This window comes from Petromyzon marinus, chromosome 75 (genome assembly GCF_048934315.1).
Source record: "Petromyzon marinus isolate PM22_M1 ecotype Great Lakes invasive population chromosome 75, UKy_Petmar_22M1.pri1.0, whole genome shotgun sequence".
Taxonomy (NCBI): domain Eukaryota; kingdom Metazoa; phylum Chordata; class Hyperoartia; order Petromyzontiformes; family Petromyzontidae; genus Petromyzon; species Petromyzon marinus.
The window spans coordinates 5,958,707-5,982,486 of NC_133741.1; the positions used below are offsets into that span (position 1 = coordinate 5,958,707).

General features: G+C 55.3%; 1 protein-coding gene across 1 annotated transcript in view; it reads left to right on the forward strand.

Moving 5' to 3' along the window:
* LOC116937897 (chromodomain-helicase-DNA-binding protein 5-like) overlaps positions 1-23,780 on the forward strand; it is a 130,440-nt gene that overhangs the window by 42,160 nt on the left and 64,500 nt on the right. Inside the window, exon 10 of the mRNA XM_076056456.1 lies at positions 11,165-11,302. Within this exon, the coding sequence (XP_075912571.1) occupies positions 11,165-11,302 (138 nt within the window). The remainder of the gene's footprint in view (positions 1-11,164; positions 11,303-23,780) is intronic.

The window sequence follows — 23,780 nt, forward strand, 5'->3', positions numbered from 1 at the left end:
ACTCACACTGCAGGCTGACTCCCCCTGTCATCACCTCCCGTGGCCACCAGTCCACTCACACTGCAGGCTGACTCCCCCTGTCACTACCTCCCGTGGCCACCAGTCCACTCACACTGCAGGCTGACTCCCCCTGTCATCACCTCCCGTGGCCACCAGTCCACTCACACTGCAGACTGACTCCTCTGTCATCACCTCCCGTGGCCACTAGTCCACTCACACTGTAGGCTGACTCACCTGTCATCACCTCCCGTGGTCACCAGTCCACTCACACTCACAGCTGACTCCCCCTGTCACTACCTCCCGTGGTCACCGGTCCACTCACACTGCAGGCTGAGGCCACCAGTCCACTCACACTGCAGGCTGACTCCCCTGTCACTACCTCACGTGGTCACCGGTCCACTCACACTGCAGGCTGACTCACCTGTCATTACCTCCAGAGGCCACCAGTCCACTCACACTGCAGGCTGACTCACCCTGTCACTACCTCCCGTGGCCACCAGTCCACTCACACTGCAGGCTGACTCACCTGTCATTACCTCCAGTGGCCACCAGTCCACTCACACTGTTGGCTGACTCACCCTGTCACTACCTCCCGTGGCCACCAGTCCACTCACACTTCAGGCTGAGGCCACCAGTCCACTCACACTGCAGGCTGACTCCTCTGTCATCACCTCCCGTGGTCACCAGTCCACTCACACTGCAGGCTGACTCACCTGTCATCACCTCCAGAGGTCACCAGTCCACTCACACTGCAGGCTGAGGCCACCAGTCCACTCACACTGCAGGCTGACTCCCCTGTCACTACCTCCCGTGGCCACCAGTCCACTCACACTGCAGGCTGAGGCCACCAGTCCACTCACACTGCCGGCTGACTCGCCCTGTCACTACCTCCCGTGGTCACCAGTCCACTCACACCGCAGGCTGACTCCCCCTGTCATCACCTCCCGTGGCCACCAGTCCACTCACACCGCCGGCTGACTCCCCCTGTCGCTCGGTGGCTCGTTCGGTGGCTGGGTCATTTGGTTGTTGGCTCGGTGGGTCATTGCGTTGGTAGTAACGCTGTGTTGTCGCCCCCAGGTCGGATATCTCACCACCCTTTGCCACCCCCCTGCATGATATCCCACGTGAGGTAAGCCGTGACAGCGATGATGGCTAAGCGTCTACGTCCCTTGGTTTTCGAATTGCCTCCGAACACAATTGAGTTCATGAATGTTAAAAAAAGCATTCTGCTGAAGGAAGGGTGGCTCGGTGGCTCAGTGGCTCGGTGGCTCAGTGGCTCGGTGGCTCGGTGGCTCAGTGGCTCGGTGGCTCGGTGGCTCAGTCGGTGGCTCGGTGGCTCGGTGGCTCGGTGGCTCAGTCGGTGGCTCGGTGGCTCGGTGGCTCGGTGGCTCGGTGGCTCGGTGGCTCAGTCGGTGGCTCGGTCGGTCGGTGGCTCGGTGGCTCGGTGGCTCGGTGGCTCAGTCGGTGGCTCGGTCGGTCGGTGGCTCAGTGGCTCGGTGGCTCAGTCCGTGGCTCGGTGGCTCGGTGGCTCAGTCGGTGGCTCGGTCGGTCGGTGGCTCGGTGGCTCGGTGGCTCGGTGGCTTGGTGGGTCGGTGGCTCAGTCGGTGGCTCGGTGGCTCAGTCGGTCAATCGGTGGCTCAGTCGGTGGCTCGGTGGCTCGGTCGGTCAATCGGTGGCTCAGTCAGTCAGTCGTTGGCCCGGTTGGTCACTCGGTGACTCGGTGACTGACTCGGTGAGTGACTCGGTGAGTCGGTGAGTCACTCGGTGGCTCGGTGAGTCACTCAGTGACTCGGTGAGTGACTCAGTGAGTGACTCGGTGACTCGGTGAGTGACTCGGTGAGTGACTCGGTGAGTGACTCGGTGACTCGGTGAGTGACTCGGTGACTGGGTGAGTGACTCGGTGAGTGACTCAGTGAGTGGCTCGGTGAGTGACTCGGTGAGTGACTCGGTGACTCGATGAGTGACTCGGTGACTCGGTGAGTGGCTCGGTGAGTGACTCGGTGACTCGGTGAGTGACTCGGTGACTCGGTGAGTGACTCGGTGAGTGACTCACCGAGTGACTCGGTGAGTGACTCGGTGGCTCGTTGAGTGGCTCGGTGAGTGACTCGGTGAGTGACTCGGTGACTCGATGAGTGACTCAGTGACTCGGTGAGTGGCTCGGTGAGTCACTCGGTGAGTGGCTGGGTGAGTGGCTCGGTGAGTGGCTCGGTGAGTCACTCGGTGACTCGGTGAGTGACTCGGTGAGTCACTCGGTGAGTGACTTGGTAAGTCACTCGGTGAGTCACTCACCGAGTCACTTGGTGGCTCGGTGAGTGACTTGGTGAGTGACTCGGTGGCTCGGTGAGTGACTCGGTGAGTGACTCGGTGAGTGAATCGGTGACTCAGTGAGTGACTCGGTGACTCGGTGAGTGACTCAGTGAGTGACTCGGTGAGTGACTCGGTGACTCGGTGCGTGAGATCTCACCCCAGGTGAGACGCCTACCGGCTAGTCAGCGCTTTGTGGCCGTGTTGCTTTGTCGAGTTTGTCCACGAGTGGAAAGGTTCCCGGCGAATGACGCGTTGTGGCTCGATCGGTCGAGACACCGAGACACTGAGACACTGAGACACTGAGACACCGAGACACTGAGACACCGAGACACTGAGACACCGAGACACTGAGACACTGAGACACCGAGACACCGAGACACTGAGACACTGAGACACTGAGACACTGAGACACCGAGACACCGAGACACTGAGACACCGAGACACTGAGACACTGAGACACTGAGACACTGAGACACCGAGACACCGAGACACCGAGACACCGAGACACCGAGACACCGAGACACTGAGACACTGAGACACTGAGACACTGAGACACTGAGACACTGAGACACTGAGACACTGAGACACCGAGACACTGAGACACCGAGACACCGAGACACCGAGACACCGAGACACCGAGACACCGAGACACCAAGACACCGAGACACCGAGACACCGAGACACCGAGACACCGAGACACCGAGACACCGAGACACCGAGACACCGAGACACCGAGACACCGAGACACCGAGACACCGAGACACCGAGACACCGAGACACCGAGACACTGAGACACCGAGACACTGAGACACTGAGACACCGAGACACCGAGACACCGAGACACTGAGACACTGAGACACTGAGACACTGAGACACCGAGACACTGAGACACTGAGACACTGAGACACCGAGACACCGAGACACCGAGACACCGAGACACTGAGACACCGAGACACCGAGACACCGAGACACTGAGACACCGAGACACCGAGACACCGAGACACCGAGACACTGAGACACTGAGACACCGAGACACCGAGACACTGAGACACTGAGACACTGAGACACTGAGACACCGAGACACCGAGACACCGAGACACCGAGACACCGAGACACTGAGACACTGAGACACCGAGACACTGAGACACCGAGACACTGAGACACCGAGACACTGAGACACTGAGACACTGAGACACCGAGACACTGAGACACTGAGACACTGAGACACTGAGACACCGAGACACCGAGACACTGAGACACTGAGACACTGAGACACTGAGACACTGAGACACCGAGACACCGAGACACTGAGACACTGAGACACTGAGACACCGAGACACTGAGACACTGAGACACCGAGACACCGAGACACCGAGACACCGAGACACCGAGACACCGAGACACTGAGACACTGAGACACCGAGACACCGAGACACCGAGACACCGAGACACCGAGACACCGAGACACCGAGACACCGAGACACCGAGACACTGAGACACTGAGACACTGAGACACCGAGACACTGAGACACCGAGACACTGAGACACCGAGACACCGAGACACCGAGACACTGAGACACTGAGACACTGAGACACCGAGACACCGAGACACTGAGACACCGAGACACCGAGACACTGAGACACTGAGACACCGAGACACCGAGACACCGAGACACTGAGACACTGAGACACTGAGACACCGAGACACCGAGACACCGAGACACTGAGACACTGAGACACTGAGACACTGAGACACCGAGACACTGAGACACTGAGACACTGAGACACCGAGACACCGAGACACCGAGACACCGAGACACCGAGACACCGAGACACTGAGACACTGAGACACTGAGACACCGAGACACCGAGACACCGAGACACCGAGACACTGAGACACCGAGACACCGAGACACTGAGACACTGAGACACTGAGACACCGAGACACCGAGACACCGAGACACTGAGACACTGAGACACTGAGACACCGAGACACTGAGACACTGAGACACTGAGACACTGAGACACTGGGACACTGGGACACTGAGACACTGAGACACTGAGACACCGAGACACCGAGACACCGAGACACTGAGACACTGAGACACCGAGACACCGAGACACCGAGACACCGAGACACCGAGACACCGAGACACCGAGACACCGAGACACCGAGACACTGAGACACTGAGACACCGAGACACCGAGACACCGAGACACTGAGACACCGAGACACTGAGACACTGAGACACCGAGACACCGAGACACCGAGAAACTGAGACACCGAGACACCGAGACAGAGAGACACCGAGACACTGAGACACCGAGACACCGAGACACCGAGACACTGAGACACTGAGACACTGAGACACCGAGACACTGAGACACTGAGACACCGAGACACTGAGACACTGAGACACTGAGACACTGAGACACCGAGAAACTGAGACACCGAGACACTGAGACACTGAGACACTGAGACACCGAGACACCGAGACACTGAGACACTGAGACACTGAGACACCGAGACACCGAGACAGAGAGACACTGAGACACTGAGACACTGAGACACCGAGACACTGAGACACCGAGACACTGAGACACCGAGACACCGAGACACCGAGACACCGAGACACCGAGACACTGAGACACCGAGACACTGAGACACTGACTGAGACACCGAGACACTGAGACACTGAGACACCGAGACACTGAGACACTGAGACACTGAGACACTGAGACACCGAGACACTGAGACACTGAGACACTGAGACACCGAGACACCGAGACACCGAGACACCGAGACACTGAGACACTGAGACACTGAGACACCGAGACACCGAGACACTGAGACACTGAGACACCGAGACACCGAGACACCGAGACACCGAGACACTGAGACACTGAGACACTGAGACACTGAGACACCGAGACACTGAGACACTGAGACACCGAGACACCGAGACACCGAGACACCGAGACACCGAGACACTGAGACACTGAGACACTGAGACACCGAGACACCGAGACACTGAGACACTGAGACACCGAGACACCGAGACACCGAGACACCGAGACACTGAGACACTGAGACACCGAGACACCGAGACACCGAGACACCGAGACACCGAGACACCGAGACACTGAGACACTGAGACACCGAGACACCGAGACACCGAGACACCGAGACACCGAGACACCGAGACACCGAGACACCGAGACACTGAGACACCGAGACACCGAGACACCGAGACACCGAGACACCGAGACACCGAGACACCGAGACACCGAGACACCGAGACACCGAGACACCGAGACACCGAGACACCGAGACACCGAGACACCGAGACACCGAGACACCGAGACACTGAGACACCGAGACACCGAGACACCGAGACACCGAGACACCGAGACACTGAGACACTGAGACACCGAGACACTGAGACACTGAGACACTGAGACACCGAGACACCGAGACACTGAGACACTGAGACACCGAGACACCGAGACACTGAGACACTGAGACACTGAGACACTGAGACACCGAGACACTGAGACACTGAGACACTGAGACACTGACTGAGACACTGAGACACTGAGACACCGAGACACCGAGACACTGAGACACCGAGACACCGAGACACCGAGACACTGAGACACTGAGACACTGAGACACTGACTGAGACACTGAGACACTGAGACACCGAGACACTGAGACACTGAGACACCGAGACACCGAGACACCGAGACACTGAGACACTGAGACACTGAGACACCGAGACACTGAGACACCGAGACACTGAGACACCGAGACACCGAGACACCGAGACACTGAGACACCGAGACACCGAGACACCGAGACACTGAGACACTGAGACACTGAGACACTGAGACACTGAGACACTGAGACACCGAGACACTGAGACACTGAGACACCGAGACACCGAGACACCGAGACACTGAGACACTGAGACACTGAGACACTGAGACACTGAGACACCGAGACACTGAGACACTGAGACACTGAGACACTGAGACACCGAGACACCGAGACACCGAGACACCGAGACACCGAGACACTGAGACACCGAGACACCGAGACACTGAGACACTGAGACACTGAGACACCGAGACACCGAGACACCGAGACACTGAGACACCGAGACACCGAGACACTGAGACACTGAGACACTGACTGAGACACTGAGACACTGAGACACCGAGACACTGAGACACCGAGACACTGAGACACCGAGACACCGAGACACTGAGACACTGAGACACCGAGACACTGAGACACTGAGACACTGAGACACTGAGACACTGAGACACTGAGACACCGAGACACTGAGACACTGAGACACCGAGACACCGAGACACCGAGACACTGAGACACTGAGACACCGAGACACTGAGACACTGAGACACTGAGACACTGAGACACCGAGACACCGAGACACCGAGACACTGAGACACCGAGACACCGAGACACCGAGACACTGAGACACTGAGACACTGAGACACTGAGACACCGAGACACTGAGACACTGAGACACTGAGACACCGAGACACCGAGACACCGAGACACTGAGACACTGAGACACCGAGACACCGAGACACTGAGACACCGAGACACCGAGACACTGAGACACTGAGACACTGAGACACCGAGACACTGAGACACCGAGACACCAAGACACTGAGACACTGAGACACTGATACACCGAGACACTGAGACACCGAGACACTGAGACACCGAGACACCGAGACACTGAGACACCGAGACACCGAGACACCGAGACACCGAGACACTGAGACACTGAGACACTGAGACACTGAGACACCGAGACACTGAGACACCGAGACACTGAGACACTGAGACACCGAGACACCGAGACACTGAGACACTGAGACACTGAGACACCGAGACACCGAGACACCGAGACACTGAGACACTGAGACACTGAGACACTGAGACACTGAGACACTGAGACACCGAGACACTGAGACACCGAGACACTGAGACACTGAGACACCGAGACACCGAGACACCGAGACAGTGAGACACCGAGACACCGAGACACTGAGACACTGAGACACTGAGACACTGAGACACCGAGACACCGAGACACCGAGACACTGAGACACTGAGACACCGAGACACCGAGACACTGAGACACTGAGACACTGAGACACCGAGACACCGAGACACTGAGACACTGAGACACTGAGACACTGAGACACTGAGACACCGAGACACTGAGACACCGAGACACTGAGACACTGAGACACCGAGACACCGAGACACCGAGACACCGAGACACTGAGACACCGAGACACTGAGACACTGAGACACTGAGACACCGAGACACCGAGACACCGAGACACTGAGACACCGAGACACCGAGACACCGAGACACTGAGACACTGAGACACTGAGACACCGAGACACCGAGACACTGAGACACCAAGAAACTGAGACACTGAGACACCGAGACACTGAGACACTGAGACACTGAGACACCGAGACACCGACTGAGACACCAAGACACTGAGACACTGAGACACTGAGACACCGAGACACCGAGACACTGAGACACTGAGACACCAAGAAACTGAGACACTGAGACACCGAGACACCGAGACACCGAGACACCGAGACACCGAGACACCGAGACACTGAGACACTGAGACACCGAGACACCGAGACACTGAGACACCGAGACACTGAGACACTGCGACACTGAGACACCGAGACACTGAGACACTGAGACACCGAGACACCGAGACACCAAGAAACTGAGACACTGAGACACCGAGACACCGAGACACTGAGACACCGAGACACTGAGACACTGCGACACTGAGACACCGAGACACTGAGACACTGAGACACCGAGACACTGAGACACTGAGACACTGAGACACTGAGACACCGACTGAGACACCAAGAAACTGAGACACTGAGACACCGAGACACTGAGACACTGAGACACTGAGACACCGAGACACTGAGACACTGAGACACTGAGACACTGAGACACCGAGACACTGAGACACTGAGACACTGAGACACTGAGACACCGACTGAGACACCAAGAAACTGAGACACTGAGACACCGAGACACTGAGACACTGAGACACTGAGACACCGAGACACTGAGACACCGAGACACTGAGACACTGAGACACTGAGACACTGAGACACCGAGACACCGAGACACTGAGACACTGAGACACTGAGACACTGAGACACTCTCTCTCTGAGACACTGAGACACCGAGCCACCAGCGAGCCAGCCACCGGCCGTCTGAGCCACCGAGCGAACGAGCGCCAGAGCCACCGAGCCACCAGCGAGCCACCGATGGACCGAGCCACCGACCGACCAAGTGGCCGAGCCAATGGTTTGGTTTGCTCGGCCAGTCGCCCGGTGGTTCAGTTCACTGGTTACTCGGTGGTTGGGTCGCCCGCTCGGTGGGTCAGTCAGTCGGTGACTGGCTCCTTCGCTGGTGGCTCGGTGGGTCAGTCAGTCGGTGGCTGACTCGTTCGCTGGTGGGTCAGTCGGTGACTGGCTCGTTCGCTGGTGGCTCGGTGGGTCAGTCAGTCGGTGGCTGGCTCGTTCGCTGGTGGCTCGGTGGGTCAGTCGGTCAGTGGCTGGCTCGGTGGGTCAGTCGGTCAGTGACTGGCTCGTTCGCTGGTGGCTCGGTGGGTCAGTCGGTCGGTGGCTGGCTCGGTGGGTCAGTCAGTCGGTGGCTGACTCGTTCGCTGGTGGCTCGGTGGGTCAGTCAGTCGGTGGCTGACTCGTTCGCTGGTGGCTCGGTGGGTCAGTCAGTCGGTGGCTGGCTCGGTGGGTCAGTCGGTCAGTGGCTGGCTCGTTCGCTGGTGGCTCAGTGGGTCAGTCAGTCGGTCGGTGGCTGGCTCGGTGGGTCAGTCAGTCGGTCGGTGGCTGACTCGTTCGCTGGTGGCTCGGTGGGTCAGTCGGTCGCTGGTGGCTCGGTGGGTCAGTCGGTCGGTGGCTGGCTCGGTGGGTCAGTCAGTCGGTCAGTGGCTGGCTCGTTCGCTGGTGGCTCGGTGGGTCAGTCGGTTGGTGGCTGACTCGGTGGGTCAGTCGGTCAGTGGCTGACTCGTTCGCTGGTGGCTCGGTGGGTCAGTCGGTCGGTGGCTGGCTCGGTGGGTCAGTCGGTCGGTGGCTGACTCGGTGGGTCAGTCAGTCAGTGGCTGGCTCGGTGGGTCAGTCGGTCGGTGGCTGACTCATTCGCTAGTGGCTCGGTGGGTCAGTCAGTCGGTCAGTGGCTGGCTCGGTGGGTCAGTCGGTCGGTGGCTGGCTCGGTGGGTCAGTCGGTCGGTGGCTGACTCGTTCGCTGGTGGCTCGGTGGGTCAGTCAGTCGGTGGCTGACTCGTTCGCTGGTGGCTCGGTGGGTCAGTCAGTCGGTCGGTGGCTGGTTCGGTGGGTCAGTCGGTCAGTGGCTGGCTCGGTGGGTCAGTCAGTCAGTGGCTGGCTCGGTGGGTCAGTCAGTCAGTGGCTGGCTCGTTCGCTGGTGGCTCGGTGGGTCAGTCGGTCGGTGGCTGACTCGTTCGCTGGTGGCTCGGTGGGTCAGTTTGATCGGTGGCTGGCTCGGTGGGTCAGTCGGTCAGTGGCTGGCTCGTTCGCTGGTGGCTCGGTGGGTCAGTCGGTCGATGGCTCGGTGGGTCAGTCGGTCGTTTGGTTGCTGAGTGGATCCGTCGGTCGCTGGCTCGGCCGGTCACAAGGTGGCTCGGCTCGTCAGTGGCTCAGTGGCTCGGTCGGTGGCTCAGTCGGTCGGTGGCTCAGTTGCTTGGTGGCTGGGTCTGTCGGTCGGTGGCTCAGTCGGTCGGTCGGTGGCTCGGTCGGTGGCTCGGTGGCTCGGTCAGTGGCTCAGTCGGTGGCTCGGTCGGTGGCTCAGTGGCTCGGTCGGTCGCTCGGTCGGTGGTCCGGTGGCTCAGTTGCTTGGTGGCTGGGTCAGTCGGTCGGTGGCTCAGTCTGTCGCTCAGTGGCTCGGTCGGTCGGTGGCTCGGTCGGTGGCTCGGTCAGTGGCTCAGTCGGTGGCTCGGTCGGTGGCTCAGTCAGTGGCTCAGTGGCTTGGTCAGTGGCTCAGTCGGTGACTCGGTCGGTGGCTCAGTCGGTGACTCGGTCAGTGGCTCGGTTTGTCTTTGACTCCCAGAAGGAGGCGCGTCTCAAGTTCAACGTTCTCCTCACGTCCCACGTGCTGACCAAGCCCGTGCTGGGCTCGCGTTCACCCGTGCCACCCTCCCCACCACCCGTGCCACCCTCCCCACCACCCGTGCCACCCTCCCCACCACCCGTGCCACCCTCCCCACCCTCCCCACCACCACCAGAAGGAGGCGCGGCTCAAGTTCCACGTTCTCCTGACGTCCTACGAGCTGATCACCATCGACCAGGCCCGTGCCGAGCACCCGCTCACCCGTGCCACCCTCCCCACCACCCGTGCCACCCTCCCCACCACCCGTGCCACCCTCCCTCCCCACCACCAGAAGGAGGCACGGCTCAAGTTCCACGCTCTCCTGACGTCCTACGAGCTCATCACCATCGACCAGGCCCGTGCTGAGCACCCGCTCACCCGTGCCACCCTCCCCACCACCCGTGCCACCCTCCCCACCACCCGTGCCACCCTCCCCACCACCCGTGCCACCCTCCCCACCCTCCCCACCACCAGAAGGAGGCACGGCTCAAGTTCCACGTTCTGCTGACGTCCTACGAGCTCATCACCATCGACCAGGCCCGTGCCGAGCACCCGCTCACCCGTGCCACCCTCCCCACCACCCGTGCCACCCTCCCCACCACCCGTGCCACCCTCCCCACCCTCCCCACCACCACCAGAAGGAGGCACGGCTCAAGTTCCACGTTCTCCTGACGTCCTACGAGCTCATCACCATCGACCAGGCCGTGTTGGGCTCCATCCACTGGGCTTGTCTCGTTGTGGACGAAGCTCACAGGCTGAAGAACAACCAGTCAAAGGTACTCGCTGTACTGCAGGTACTCACTCAAGGTACTCACTCGAGGTATTCGCTGTACTCCAGGTACTCACTCAAGGTACTCACAGGCTGAAGAACAACCAGTCTAAGGTACTCGCTGTACTGCAGGTACTCACTCAAGGTACTCACTCAAGGTACTCACTCAAGGTACTCACTCCAGGTACTCACTCACAGGCTGAAGAACAACCAGTCAAAGGTACTCGCTGTACCCCAGGTACTCACTCCAGGTACTCACTCACAGGCTGAAGAACAACCAGTCAAAGGTACTCGCTGTACTGCAGGTACTCACTCCAGGTACTCACTCAAGGTACTCACTCAAGGTACTCACTCACAGGCTGAAGAACAACCAGTCAAAGGTACTCGCTGTACCCCAGGTACTCACTCCAGGTACTCACTCACAGGCTGAAGAACAACCAGTCAAAGGTACTCGCTGTACTGCAGGTACTCACTCCAGGTACTCACTCCACGTACTCACTCAAGGTTCTCACTCAAGGTACTCACTCACAGGCTGAAGAACAACCAGTCAAAGGTACTCGCTGTACCCCAGGTACTCACTCCAGGTACTCACTCACAGGCTGAAGAACAACCAGTCAAAGGTACTCGCTGTACTGCAGGTACTCACTCCAGGTACTCACTCGAGGTACTCACTTAAGGTACTCACTCCAAGTACTCACTCAAGGTACTCACTCACAGGCTGAAGAACAACCAGTCAAAGGTACTCGCTGTACTGCAGGTACTCACTCGAGGTACTCACTCCACGTACTCACTCAAGGTACTCACTCAAGGTACTCACTCACAGGCTGAAGAACAACCAGTCAAAGGTACTCGCTGTACTGCAGGTACTCACTCCAGGTACTCACTCAAGGTACTCACTCACAGGCTGAAGAACAACCAGTCAAAGGTACTCGCTGTACTGCAGGTACTCACTCGAGGTACTCACTCAAGGTACTCACTCACAGGCTGAAGAACAACCAGTCAAAGGTACTCGCTGTACTGCAGGTACTCACTCGAGGTACTCACTCAAGGTACTCACTCAAGGTACTCACTTAAGGTACTCACTCCAAGTACTCACTCAAGGTACTCACTCACAGGCTGAAGAACAACCAGTCAAAGGTACTCGCTGTACTCCAGGTACTCACTCAAGGTACTCACTCAAGGTACTCACTCAAGGTACTCACTCACAGGTTGAAGAACAACCAGTCAAAGGTACTCGCTGTACTGCAGGTACTCACTCAAGGTACTCACTCGAGGTACTCACTCAAGGTACTCACTCCAGGTACTCACTCAAGGTACTCACTCACAGGCTGAAGAACAACCAGTCAAAGGTACTCGCTGTACTGCAGGTACTCACTCAAGGTACTCACTCCAGGTACTCACTCAAGGTACTCACTTAAGGTACTCACTCCAAGTACTCACTCAAGGTACTCACTCGAGGTACTCACTCAAGGTACTCACTCACAGGCTGAAGAACAACCAGTCAAAGGTACTCGCTGTACTGCAGGTACTCACTCAAGGTACTCACTCAAGGTACTCACTTAAGGTACTCACTCGAGGTACTCACTCAAGGTACTCACTGAAGGTACTCACTTAAGGTACTCACTCGAGGTACTCACTCAAGGTACTCACTCAAGGTACTCACTCAAGGTACTCACTCGAGGTACTCACTCACAGGCTGAAGAACAACCAGTCAAAGGTACTCGCTGTACTGCAGGTACTCACTCGAGGTACTCACTCGAGGTACTTACTCAAGGTATTCACTCAAGGTACTCACTCGAGGTACTCACTCAAGGTACTCACTCACAGACTGAAGAACAACCAGTCAAAGGTACTCGCTGTACTGCAGGTATTCACTCAAGGTACTCACTCAAGGTACTCACTTAAGGTACTCACACCAAGTATTCACTCCAGGTACTCACTCACTTAAGGTACTCACACCAAGTATTCACTCCAGGTACTCACTCAAGGTACTCACTCAAGGTACTCACTCACAGGCTGAAGAACAACCAGTCAAAGGTACTCGCTGTACTGCAGGTACTCACTCCAGGTACTCACTCCAGGTACTCACTCAAGGTACTCACTCAAGGTACTCACTCACAGGCTGAAGAACAACCAGTCAAAGGTACTCGCTGTACTGCAGGTACTCACTCAAGGTACTCACTCAAGGTACTCACTCACAGGCTGAAGAACAACCAGTCAAAGGTACTCGCTGTACTGCAGGTACTCACTCAAGGTACTCACTCGAGGTACTCACTCCAGGTACTCACTCAAGGTACTCACTCCAGGTACTCACTCAAGGTACTCACTCAAGGTACTCACTCAAGGTACTCACTCACAGGCTGAAGAACAACCAGTCTAAGGTACTTGCTGTACTGCAGGTACTCACTCCAGGTACTCACTCCAGGTACTCACTCAAGGTACTCACTCAAGGTACTCACAGGCTGAAGAACAACCAGTCAAAGGTACTCGCTGTACTCCAGGTACTCACTCAAGGTACTCACTCAAGGTACTCACTCACAGGCTGAAGAACAACCAGTCAAAGGTACTCGCTGTACTGCAGGTACTCACTCAAGGTACTCACTCGAGGTACTCACTCAAGGTACTCACTCGAGGTACTCACAGGCTGAAGAACAACCAGTCAAAGGTACTCGCCTTACTCAAGGTACTCACTCAAGGTATTCACTCGAGGTACTCACTCAAGGTACTCACTCAAGGTACTCACTCAAGGTACTCACAGGCTGAAGAACAACCAGTCAAAGGTACTCGCTGTACTGCAGGTACTCACTCAAGGTACTCACTCAAGGTACTCACTCAAAGTACTCACTCACAGGCTGAAGAACAACCAGTCAAAGGTACTCACTCAAGGTACTCACTTAAGGTACTCACTCCAAGTACTCACTCCAGGTACTCACTCAAGGTACTCACTCAAGGTACTCACTTAAGGTACTCACTCACAGGCTGAAGAACAACCAGTCAAAGGTACTCGCTGTACTGCAGGTACTCACTCCAGGTACTCACTCAAGGTACTCACTCAAGGTACTCTCTCACAGGCTGAAGAACAACCAGTCAAAGGTACTCGCTGTACTGCAGGTACTCACTCAAGGTACTCACTCGAGGTACTCACTTAAGGTACTCACTCGAGGTACTCACTCCAGGTACTCACTCAAGGTACTCACTCAATGTACTCACAGGCTGAAGAACAACCAGTCAAAGGTACTCGCTGTACTGCAGGTACTCACTCAAGGTACTCACTCAAGGTACTCACTCAAGGTACTCACAGGCTGAAGAACAACCAGTCAAAGGTACTCGCTGTACTCCAGGTACTCACTCAAGGTACTCACTCAAGGTACTCACTCAGGCTGAAGAACAACCAGTCTAAGGTACTCGCTGTACTGCAGGTACTCACTCCAGGTACTCACTCGAGGTACTCACTCACAGGCTGAAGAACGACCAGTCAAAGGTACTCACTCAAGGTACTCACTCAAGGTACTCACTCAAGGTACTATCTCTGTGTCTCTCCGTGTCTCTGCGTGTGTCTCTCTGTCTCTGTGTCCCTGTGTCTCTCTGTGTGTCTCTGTCTCTCTCTCCCCATGTCTCTGTCTGTGTGTCTCTGTGTGTGTCTCTCTGTGTGTCTCTGTGTCTCTCTCTCTGTCTCTGTGTCCCTGTGTCTCTGTGTGTGTCTCTATCTCTCTCTCGGTGTCTGTGTGTCTCTGTGTCTCTGTCTCTCTCTCCCTGTGTCTCTGTCTGTGTGTCGCTCTCTGTGTCTCTCTGTCTCTGTGTCCCTGTGTCTCTCTGTGTGTCTGTGTCTCACTCTCTGTGTCTGTGTCTCTGTGTCTCTGTCTCTCTCTCCCTGTGTCTCTGTCTGTGTGTCTCTCTCTCTGTGTCTCTATGTCTCTCTCCCCGTGTTTCTCTCTCTCTGTGTCTCTATGTCTCTCTTCCCGTGTCTCTGTGTGTGTGTCTGTGTGTGTGTCTCTCTCTGTGTCTCTGTCTGTGTGTGTCTCTGTGTGTGTCTCTGTCTCTCTCTCTGTGTCTGTGTGTCTCTGTGTCTCTGTCTCTCTCTCCCTGTGTCTCTGTCTGTGTGTGTCTCTCTCTCTGTGTCTCTATGTCTCTCTCCCCGTGTCTCTCTCTCTGTGAGTCTCTATGTCTCTCTCCACGTGTCTCTGTCTGTGTGTCTCTCTCTGTGTCTCTGTGTCTCTCTGTGTGTCTCTGTCTCTCTCTCTGTGGCTGTGTGTCTCTGTGTCTCTGTGTCTCTGTCTCTCTCTCCCTGTGTCTCTGCCTGTGTGTCTCTCTCTCTGTGTCTCTATGTCTCTCTCGCCGTGTCTCTCTCTCTGTGTGTCTCTGTCTCTCTCCCCGTGTCTCTGTCTGTGTGTGTCTCTGTGTGTGTCTCTCTCTGTCTCTGTCTGTGTGTGTGTCTCTGTGTGTGTCTCTTTGTGTGTCTCTGTGTGTGTCTCTCTGTGTGTGTCTCTCTCACCGTGTCTCTGTCTGTGTGTCTGTGTGTCTCTCTCTCTGTGTCTCTCTCTCTGTTTGTCTCTGTGTCTCTGTCTGTGTGTCTGTGTGTATGTCTGTCTCTGTGTCTCTGTCTGTGTGTCTCTGTATGTGTCTCTGTCTGTGCGTCTCTGTGTGTGTCTCTCTCACCGTGTCTCTGTGTCTGTGTCTCTGTGTGTGTAGTTTTTCTGCATCCTGAACGGCTACCACATAGACAACAAGCTGCTGCTGACTGTGTCTCTCTGTGTGTGTCTCTGTGTGTCTCTCTGTGTGTCTCTGTGTATGTCTGTGTTTCTGTGTGTGTGTCTCTCTCTGTGTATCTCTCTCTGTCTCTCTCTCACTGTGTCTTTGTGTCTCTCTCACCGTGTCTCTGTCTGTGTGTCTGTGTCTCTGTCTGTGTGTCTCTCTCACCGTGTCTCTCTCTGTGTGGCTGTGTCTCTCTCTGTGTGTGTGTCTGTGTCTGTGTGTCTCTGTGTCTCTGTCTCTCTCTTCCTGTGTCTCTCTGTGTGTCTCTGTCTCTCTCTCTGTGTCTGTGTGTCTCTGTGTCTCTGTCTCTCTCTCCCTGTGTCTCTGTCTGTGTGTCTCTGTGTCTCTGTCTCTCTCTCCCTGTGTCTCTGTCTGTGTGTCTCTATGTCTCTCTCGCCGTGTCTCTCTCTCTCTGTGTGTCTCTGTCTCTCTCCCCGTGTCTCTGTCTGTGTGTGTGTCTCTGTCTGTGTGTGTCTCTGTGTGTGTAGTTTTTCCGCATCCTCAATGGCTACCACATAGACAACAAGCTTCTCCTGACTATGTCTCTGTCTGTGTCTCTGTCTGTTCCTGTGTCTCTGTGTCTCTCTCTGTGTGTCTCTGTCTGTGTGTCTCTGTGTGTGTCTGTGTGTCTCTGTGTCTCTGTGTGTCTGTGTCTCTGTGTGTCAGTGTGTCTCTGTGTGTGTCTCTCTGTGTGTGTCTCTGTGTCTCTGTGTCTCTCTGTGTGTCTGTGTGTGTGTCTCTGTGTCTCTTTCTGTGTGTCTCTGTCTGTGTGTCTCTGTGTGTCTGTGTGTGTGTGTCTCTGTGTCTCTCTCTGTGTGTCTCTGTCTGTGTCTCTGTGTGTCTGTGTGTGTGTGTCTGTGTCTCTCTCTGTGTGTCTCTGTCGGCAAAACAACCCTCTACCTCCTCGCGGTGCCGGACGGGCAACTCTGTCATGGACAGCGCTGTGGGGGGAGATCCAATTTTGATTGGCTCCTCCCCTCATGGCATATGTGTCCACCACAGGGGCTAAACGGGGGCTCTGGACGGGTGCGAGGGGCTGGTAACCCCTCCACCTTCAATTAATTACCACGAAACTACGAATTAAACTGAAATATGTAACAACTAAGCTTGTGCCGGAGGCCCCGGGGGGCCAGGCGTCTATGACGTCTCCTGGCCAAACCCCAATTGGCAGAGCCAGGAGATTGAATACCTACCCTCGGGGCTACTCCAGAAACAACGAAAAGCCACTACGGGTGGCCACGTGGAATGTTCGAACGCTCACTGCAGAGGAGAGGCTGCCACTCCTCTGTCGGGAGCTGGACCGGTACCGCCTGGATCTATGCGGCATTCAGGAGGTCCGGTGGACCGGCTCTGGCTCCTGCCACCATGAGGGGTGGACAGTCCTCTACTCGGGGCAGCAGACTGCCAAACAACAGGGTGTGGGTCTTCTTTTGAACAAAAGAATGAAGGGGGCGTGGGAGCGTGGCGGTGAGGTGTGGGAAGCTGTAAGCCCCAGGCTACTTTGGGCTCGCCTTCCCATCAACCGGAGGCGAGGAATGGTGGTCGTGGTTACTTATGCCCCCACCGAAGACGAACATCCGTGGAGGGATGCAGGCAAAGCCGATGAGTCAGATGCCTTCTATGACCTCCTGTCACAGGTGCTGGCTAAAGTGGCCCCTCGGGATAGAGTCATCATGTTGGGTGACTTCAATGCCCGAGTTGGTCATGATACTGGCACCTGGTCTGGAGTGATTGGAGGGCATGGGCCAGATCAGCTCAATAACAACGGTAGGAGGCTGCTAGATTTTTGTGCAGCCCATGGGCTTGTAATTACCAACACGCTGTTCTGGCATCGGCGCATCCACACAACATCATGGATGCATGCCGGGTCCAAGCAAGAACATCTGCTGGACTACATAGTGACGGACCAGCGAATGCGAGCCCATGTCCTTGACACCAGGACCTACCGTGGAGCTGATCTGCCCTCTGACCATCGACTAGTCATCTGTAAGATGCGCCTGCCATTCTTCCACTCCGGTGGTGGGTGTACACCCAGGACCCCATTCCAACCTAAAGTGGCCTGGTCTCAGTTATCTGATGAAAGTTGCAAGCGAGAATTTCATCATCGCTTGCGGCTGGGATTGGCATCGTCCCCGACTCCTCCTGATGTCGAGGGTAAATGGGCGAGGTTTAGGACTGTCACTCATGCAGCTGCAATGGCTGCTTTGGGTACGTGGTCCAGACCTCCCCAGACACCCTGGATGACAGAGGAGTTGTTCAGGATGGTTGACAAAAAGCGACAGGCCCACTGTCATCGGCTACAGAATCCCACGTCAGAGAATGAGGAGGCTTACCGCAGCCTTCGCTCGGAGGTTCGGAGAGCCGTGAGGCGCTGCAAGGATGGGTGGTGGTCGCGGGTTGCTGAGGAGATGGAGTCTGCCTCAGTGGCCCGTGATCACAAATCTCTATTTAACTCCATCAAAAAAGTAACCTGCAGCGCCACACCTATTACCATCATTAGGGGAAAAAACGGTGATCCAATTTCCGACCCCCAGGAACAGGTTCGCAGATTTGCTGAGCATTTCTGTGAGGTCCTGGGGGAGGGAAAATCCCTCAGCCAGGAAAACATTGTGGCACAAAGTGAGGATGACCCTGCTGAGGCTGCGGTGCCTCAAATATTGGATGAAATCACCCCCTGTGAGTGGCTGGCTGAGGTGCCATCTGCTGAGGAAGTATTGAAGGCGATCCGGAGTCTGAGACCAGGAAAGGCAGCGGGCAGAGATGATCTCCCAATCGAAATGCTGAGGGAGGGTGGCGTTTGTGCACAGACTGCCCTATATGACATCATAACAACAGTCTGGACCACTGGACGGGTTCCGCAGGATTGGAAGGATGCCCTGGTGGTCCCCCTTTTTAAGAAGGGGGACCGCACAGACTGTAACAACTACAGGGGCATCTCACTCCTCAGTGTGCCGGGAAAGGTCCTGGCAAGGATTATTCAGCATCGCCTTGCCAGGCACGCTGAGAAGAGACTTGCGGAGCCACAATGCGGTTTCAGGAAAGGGCGGTCCTGCACGGATGCCATATTTTCTGTCCGTCTGCTACAGCAGAGGTGTAGGGAATTCCAACAAGACCTACATCTCTGCTTTATTGACCTGGTCAAGGCCTATGATACCATCAGTAGGCCTGGGCTCTGGGTCGTTCTTCGTGCTTTTGGAGTACCTGACCCTCTGCTCATGATCATTAAGGACCTTCATGATGGTGAGCGGGCCCGGGTAAAACTACGTGGCCGGGAGTCAGAGCCATTCCCTGTACACCTTGGGGTGCGACAGGGATGTCCTCTGGCTCCCACATTATTTAACATCTATTTTGACCACGTAGTTTGTGAAGCCTTCAATAGCTGTACCGGGGGAATCTCCATATGGTACAGATATAATGGGAGGCTAATCGATGCCCGGGTGCGGTCAAGGGATGGCTCCCTATTGCTCAACCACGTTATGTATGCTGATGATTTGGTAATAGCTGCTCAGTCAGATGAGACTGGAGCGTGCCACTAAGAGGTGGGGCCTTACCATCAGCCCCACCAAAACTAAGCACCTGCCTGGGTATTTTGTACCATCGGACACTCCACCCCCACAACTCCCAATCGGTGATGGGGCAGTTGTGGAGAGAGTGGAGAGTTTCCCATACCTGGGCAGTGTGCTTATGACTGGCTCCAGTTTAACAGCAGAGGTCTCACTCCGAATCAGTCGAGCGGCAATATTTTTTCATCGGTTGCATAACGCTGTGTGGAAGCTACCTGGTCTGTCGCTCCGCACTAAGCTTCAGGTCTTCTCGGCCACGGTCATTCCCTCCCTTCTCTACACTTGCGAAACGTGGACCCCCTAATGGAACATCTTCGCCGGTTAGAAACATTTAGGCTGGCCTGCCTACGATCCATCCTGGGTTTAACCAGACTGGATTGTGTGAGGAGCTCACAAATCCTTGAAAGATCTGGGCAGGGTCCCATCGGTGAGCTCCTCCGGCAGGCAAGGCTGCGATGGCTGGGTCATGTAGCCCGCATGCCCAGCCACCGCATGCCGAAACAGCTTTTGTTTGGCCGGATTGATGGGGCTAAGCGGGCGCGGCACGGGCTAGAGAAGAGATGGAGTGATGTGGTACAGGAGGACGTGGAGCTGAGTGGACTTGCCGATGACTGGTACCAGCGGTGTCAAGATCGGCCTCTGTGGAGGAGGCTCGTGAAGGATGCTACTGGGCAGTTGGAGGCAGTCGCCCTCCAACAACAACGGAGGGCGGAGGAGCGACGCTCACAACAGCGAGCGGAGCGCCGGGTGGCTAAAGCACAGCAGGTTGGCACAGTAGGGGGCACAGGTGGTGCATCAGCCAGTCATCTCAGTCAGTCGACCCGTGGCACCTGCTGGGTCTGCCCCGTGACCTCCTGCCAGCGGGCGTTCGACACTTCACGTGGCCTCAGGGTGCACATAGCCTGACACAAGCGTCGTGGTGACGTCACCGCCACTTAGTGGCGAATGGCGGTTGTTGTTGTTGTTGTAGTTTTTCCGCATCCTCAATGGCTACCACATAGACAACAAGCTGCTGCTGACTGTGTCTCTGTCTGTGTCTCTTTGTTTCTGTCTGTGTGTCTGTGTGTGTCTCTCTCTCTGTCTCTCTCTGTCTCTCTCTCTGTCTCTCTCTGTGTCTCTGTGTCTCTCTCTCTGTGTCTCTGTGTCTCTGTCTGTGTGTCTGTCTGTGTGTGTCTGTGTGTGTGTGTCTCTGTGTCTCTGTGTGTGTCTCTGTGTCTCTCTGTGTGTCTCTGTGTCTCTCTCTGTGTGTCTCTGTGTCTCTGTGTGTGTCTCTGTCTGTGTGTGTCTGTGTGTGTGTCTCTGTGTCTCTGTGTGTCTGTGTGTGTGTCTCTCTCTGTGTATGTCTTTCTCTCTGTGTCTCTCTTTGTCTCTGTGTCTCTGTCTGTGTGTCTCTGTCTGTGTGTGTCTGTGTGTCTCTGTGTGTATAGTTTTTCCGCATCCTCAATGGCTACCACATAGACAACAAGCTGCTCCTGACTGTGTCTCTGTGTCTGTGTGTCTCTGTGTGTGTCTCTCTGTGTGTCTCTGTGTGTCTCTCTCTCTGTGTCTCTGTGTCTCTGTCTGTGTGTCTCTGTCTGTGTGTCTCTGTCTGTGTGTCTCTGTGTCTCTCTCTGTGTCTCTGTGTGTGTCTGTGTGTGTCTCTGTCTGTGTGTCAGTGTGTGTCTCTCTCTCTCTCTCTGTCTCTCTCTGTCTCTCTGTGTGTCTCTCTCTGTGTCTCTCTCTGTGTCTCTCTCTGTATCTCTGTCTGTCTCTGTGTCTCTGTGTGTGTCTCTCTGTGTGTGTCTCTCTCTGTCTGTGTGTCTCTCTCTGTCTCTGTGTCTCTCTCACCGTGTTTCTGTGTCTCTGTGTGTGTGTCTCTGTATGTGTGTCTCTGTGTGTCTCTGTGTCTGTCTGTGTCTGTGTGTGTAGTTTTTCCGCATCCTCAATGGCTACCACATAGACAACAAGCTGCTGGTGACTGTGTCTCTGTCTGTCTCTGTGTCTCTGTGTGTGTCTGTGTGTCTCTGTGTCTCTGTGTGTCTGTGTCTCTGTGTGTCTGTGTGTCTCTGTGTGTGTCTCTCTGTGTGTGTCTATGTGTCTCTGTGTCTCTCTGTGTGTCTGTGTGTGTCTGCCTCTGTGTCTCTCTTTGTGTGTGTGTGTCTGTGTATGTCTCTGTGTCTCTGTCTGTGTGTCTCTGTCTGTGTGTGTCTGTGTGTCTCTGTGTGTGTAGTTTTTCCGCATCCTCAATGGCTACCACATAGACAACAAGCTGCTCCTGACTGTCTCTCTGTGTGTCTCTGTCTGTGCGTGTGTGTCTCTGTGTCTCTGTGTGTCTCTGTCTGTGTGTCTCTCTCACCGTGTGTCTCTCTGTGTGTGTGTCTCTCTCACCGTGTCTCTGTGTGTGTAGTTTTTCCGCATCCTCAATGGCTACCACATAGACAACAAGCTGCTCCTGACTGTCTCTCTGTGTGTCTCTGTCTGTGCGTGTGTGTCTCTGTGTCTCTGTGTGTCTCTGTCTGTGTGTCTCTCTCACCGTGTGTCTCTCTGTGTGTGTGTGTCTCTCACCGTGTCTCTGTGTGTGTAGTTTTTCCGCATCCTCAATGGCTACCACATAGACAACAAGCTGCTCCTGACTGTCTCTCTGTCTGTGTCTCTGTCTGTCTCTGTCTGTGTGTTTCTCTGTGTGTCTCTGTCTGTGTGTCTGTGTGTCTCTGTCTGTGTCTCTCTCTGTGTGTCTCTGTATGTGTCTGTGTGTCTCTGTGTCTGTCTGTGTCTCTGTGTGTGTAGTTTTTCCTCATCCTCAACGGCTATCACATAGACAACAAGCTGCTACTGCCTGTGTCTCTGTGTGTGTCTCTCTCTCTGTGTGTCTCTGTGTGTCTGTGTGTCTCTGTGTCTCTGTGTCTCTGTGTGTGTCTCTCTCTCTCTGTGTCTCTGTGTCTCTGTCTGTGTGGCTGTGTGTCTCTGTCTGTGTGTCTCTCTCTGTGTGTCTCTGTGTGTCTGTGTGTGTAGTTTTCCCGCATCCTCAACGGCTACCACATAGACAACAAGCTGCTCCTGACTGTGTCTCTGTCTGTGTCTCTGTCTGTGTGTGTGTGTCTCTCTCTGTGTGTCTCTGTGTCTCTATCTCTCTCTGTGTGTCTCTCTCTGTGTGTCTCTGTCTGTCTGTGTGTCTCTGTGTGTCTCTGTCTGTGTCTCTGTGTGTGTAGTTTTCCGCATCGTCAACGGCTACCACATAGACAACAAGCTGCTCCTGACTGTCTCTCTGTGTGTCTCTGTCTGTGTCTGTGTGTCTCTCTCTGTGTGTCTCTGTGTGTCTCTGTGTCTGTGTGTCTCTGTCTGTGTGTGTGTCTCTGTGTGTGTCTCTGTCTGTGTCTCTGTGTCTCTGTCTGTGTGTGTTGTTTTTCCGCATCCTGAACGGCTACCACATAGACAACAAGCTGCTCCTGACTGTGTCTGTGTGTCTCTCTGTGTGTGTGTCTCTGTGTCTCTCTCACTGTGTCTCTGTGTGTGTGTCTCTGTGTGTGTGTGTCTCTGTCTGTGTGTCTCTCTCTCTGTCTGTGTCTCTGTGTGTCTGTCTGTGTGTGTGTGTCTGTGTGTGTAGTTTTTCCGCATCCTCAACGGCTACCACATAGACAACAAGCTGCTCCTGACTGTGTCTCTGTGTCTCTGTGTGTCTGTGTGTCTCTCTCTCTGTGTCTCTCTCTGTGTCTCTGTGTCTCTGTGTGTGTCTCTGTCTCTGTGTGTCTCTGTGTCTCTGTGTGTCTGTGTGTGTGTGTGTGTCTCTGTGTCTCTCTCACCGTGTCTCTGTGTCTCTGTGTCTGTCTGTGTGTCTGTGTAGTTTTTCCGCATCCTCAATGGTTACCACATCGACAACAAGCTGCTCCTGACTGTGTGTGTCTGTCTCTCTGTGTGTGTGTCTCTGTGTGTCTCTGTGTCTCTGTGTGTCTGTGTGTCTCTGTGTGTGTAGTTTTTCCGCATCCTCAATGGCTACCACATCGACAACAAGCTGCTCCTGACTGTGTCTCTGTCTGTGTGTGTCTCTGTCTCTGTGTGTCTCTGTGTCTCTGTGTGTCTGTGTGTGTGTGTGTCTCTGTGTCTCTCTCACCGTGTCTCTGTGTCTCTGTGTCTGTCTGTGTGTCTGTGTAGTTTTTCCGCATCCTCAATGGCTACCACATAGACAACAAGCTG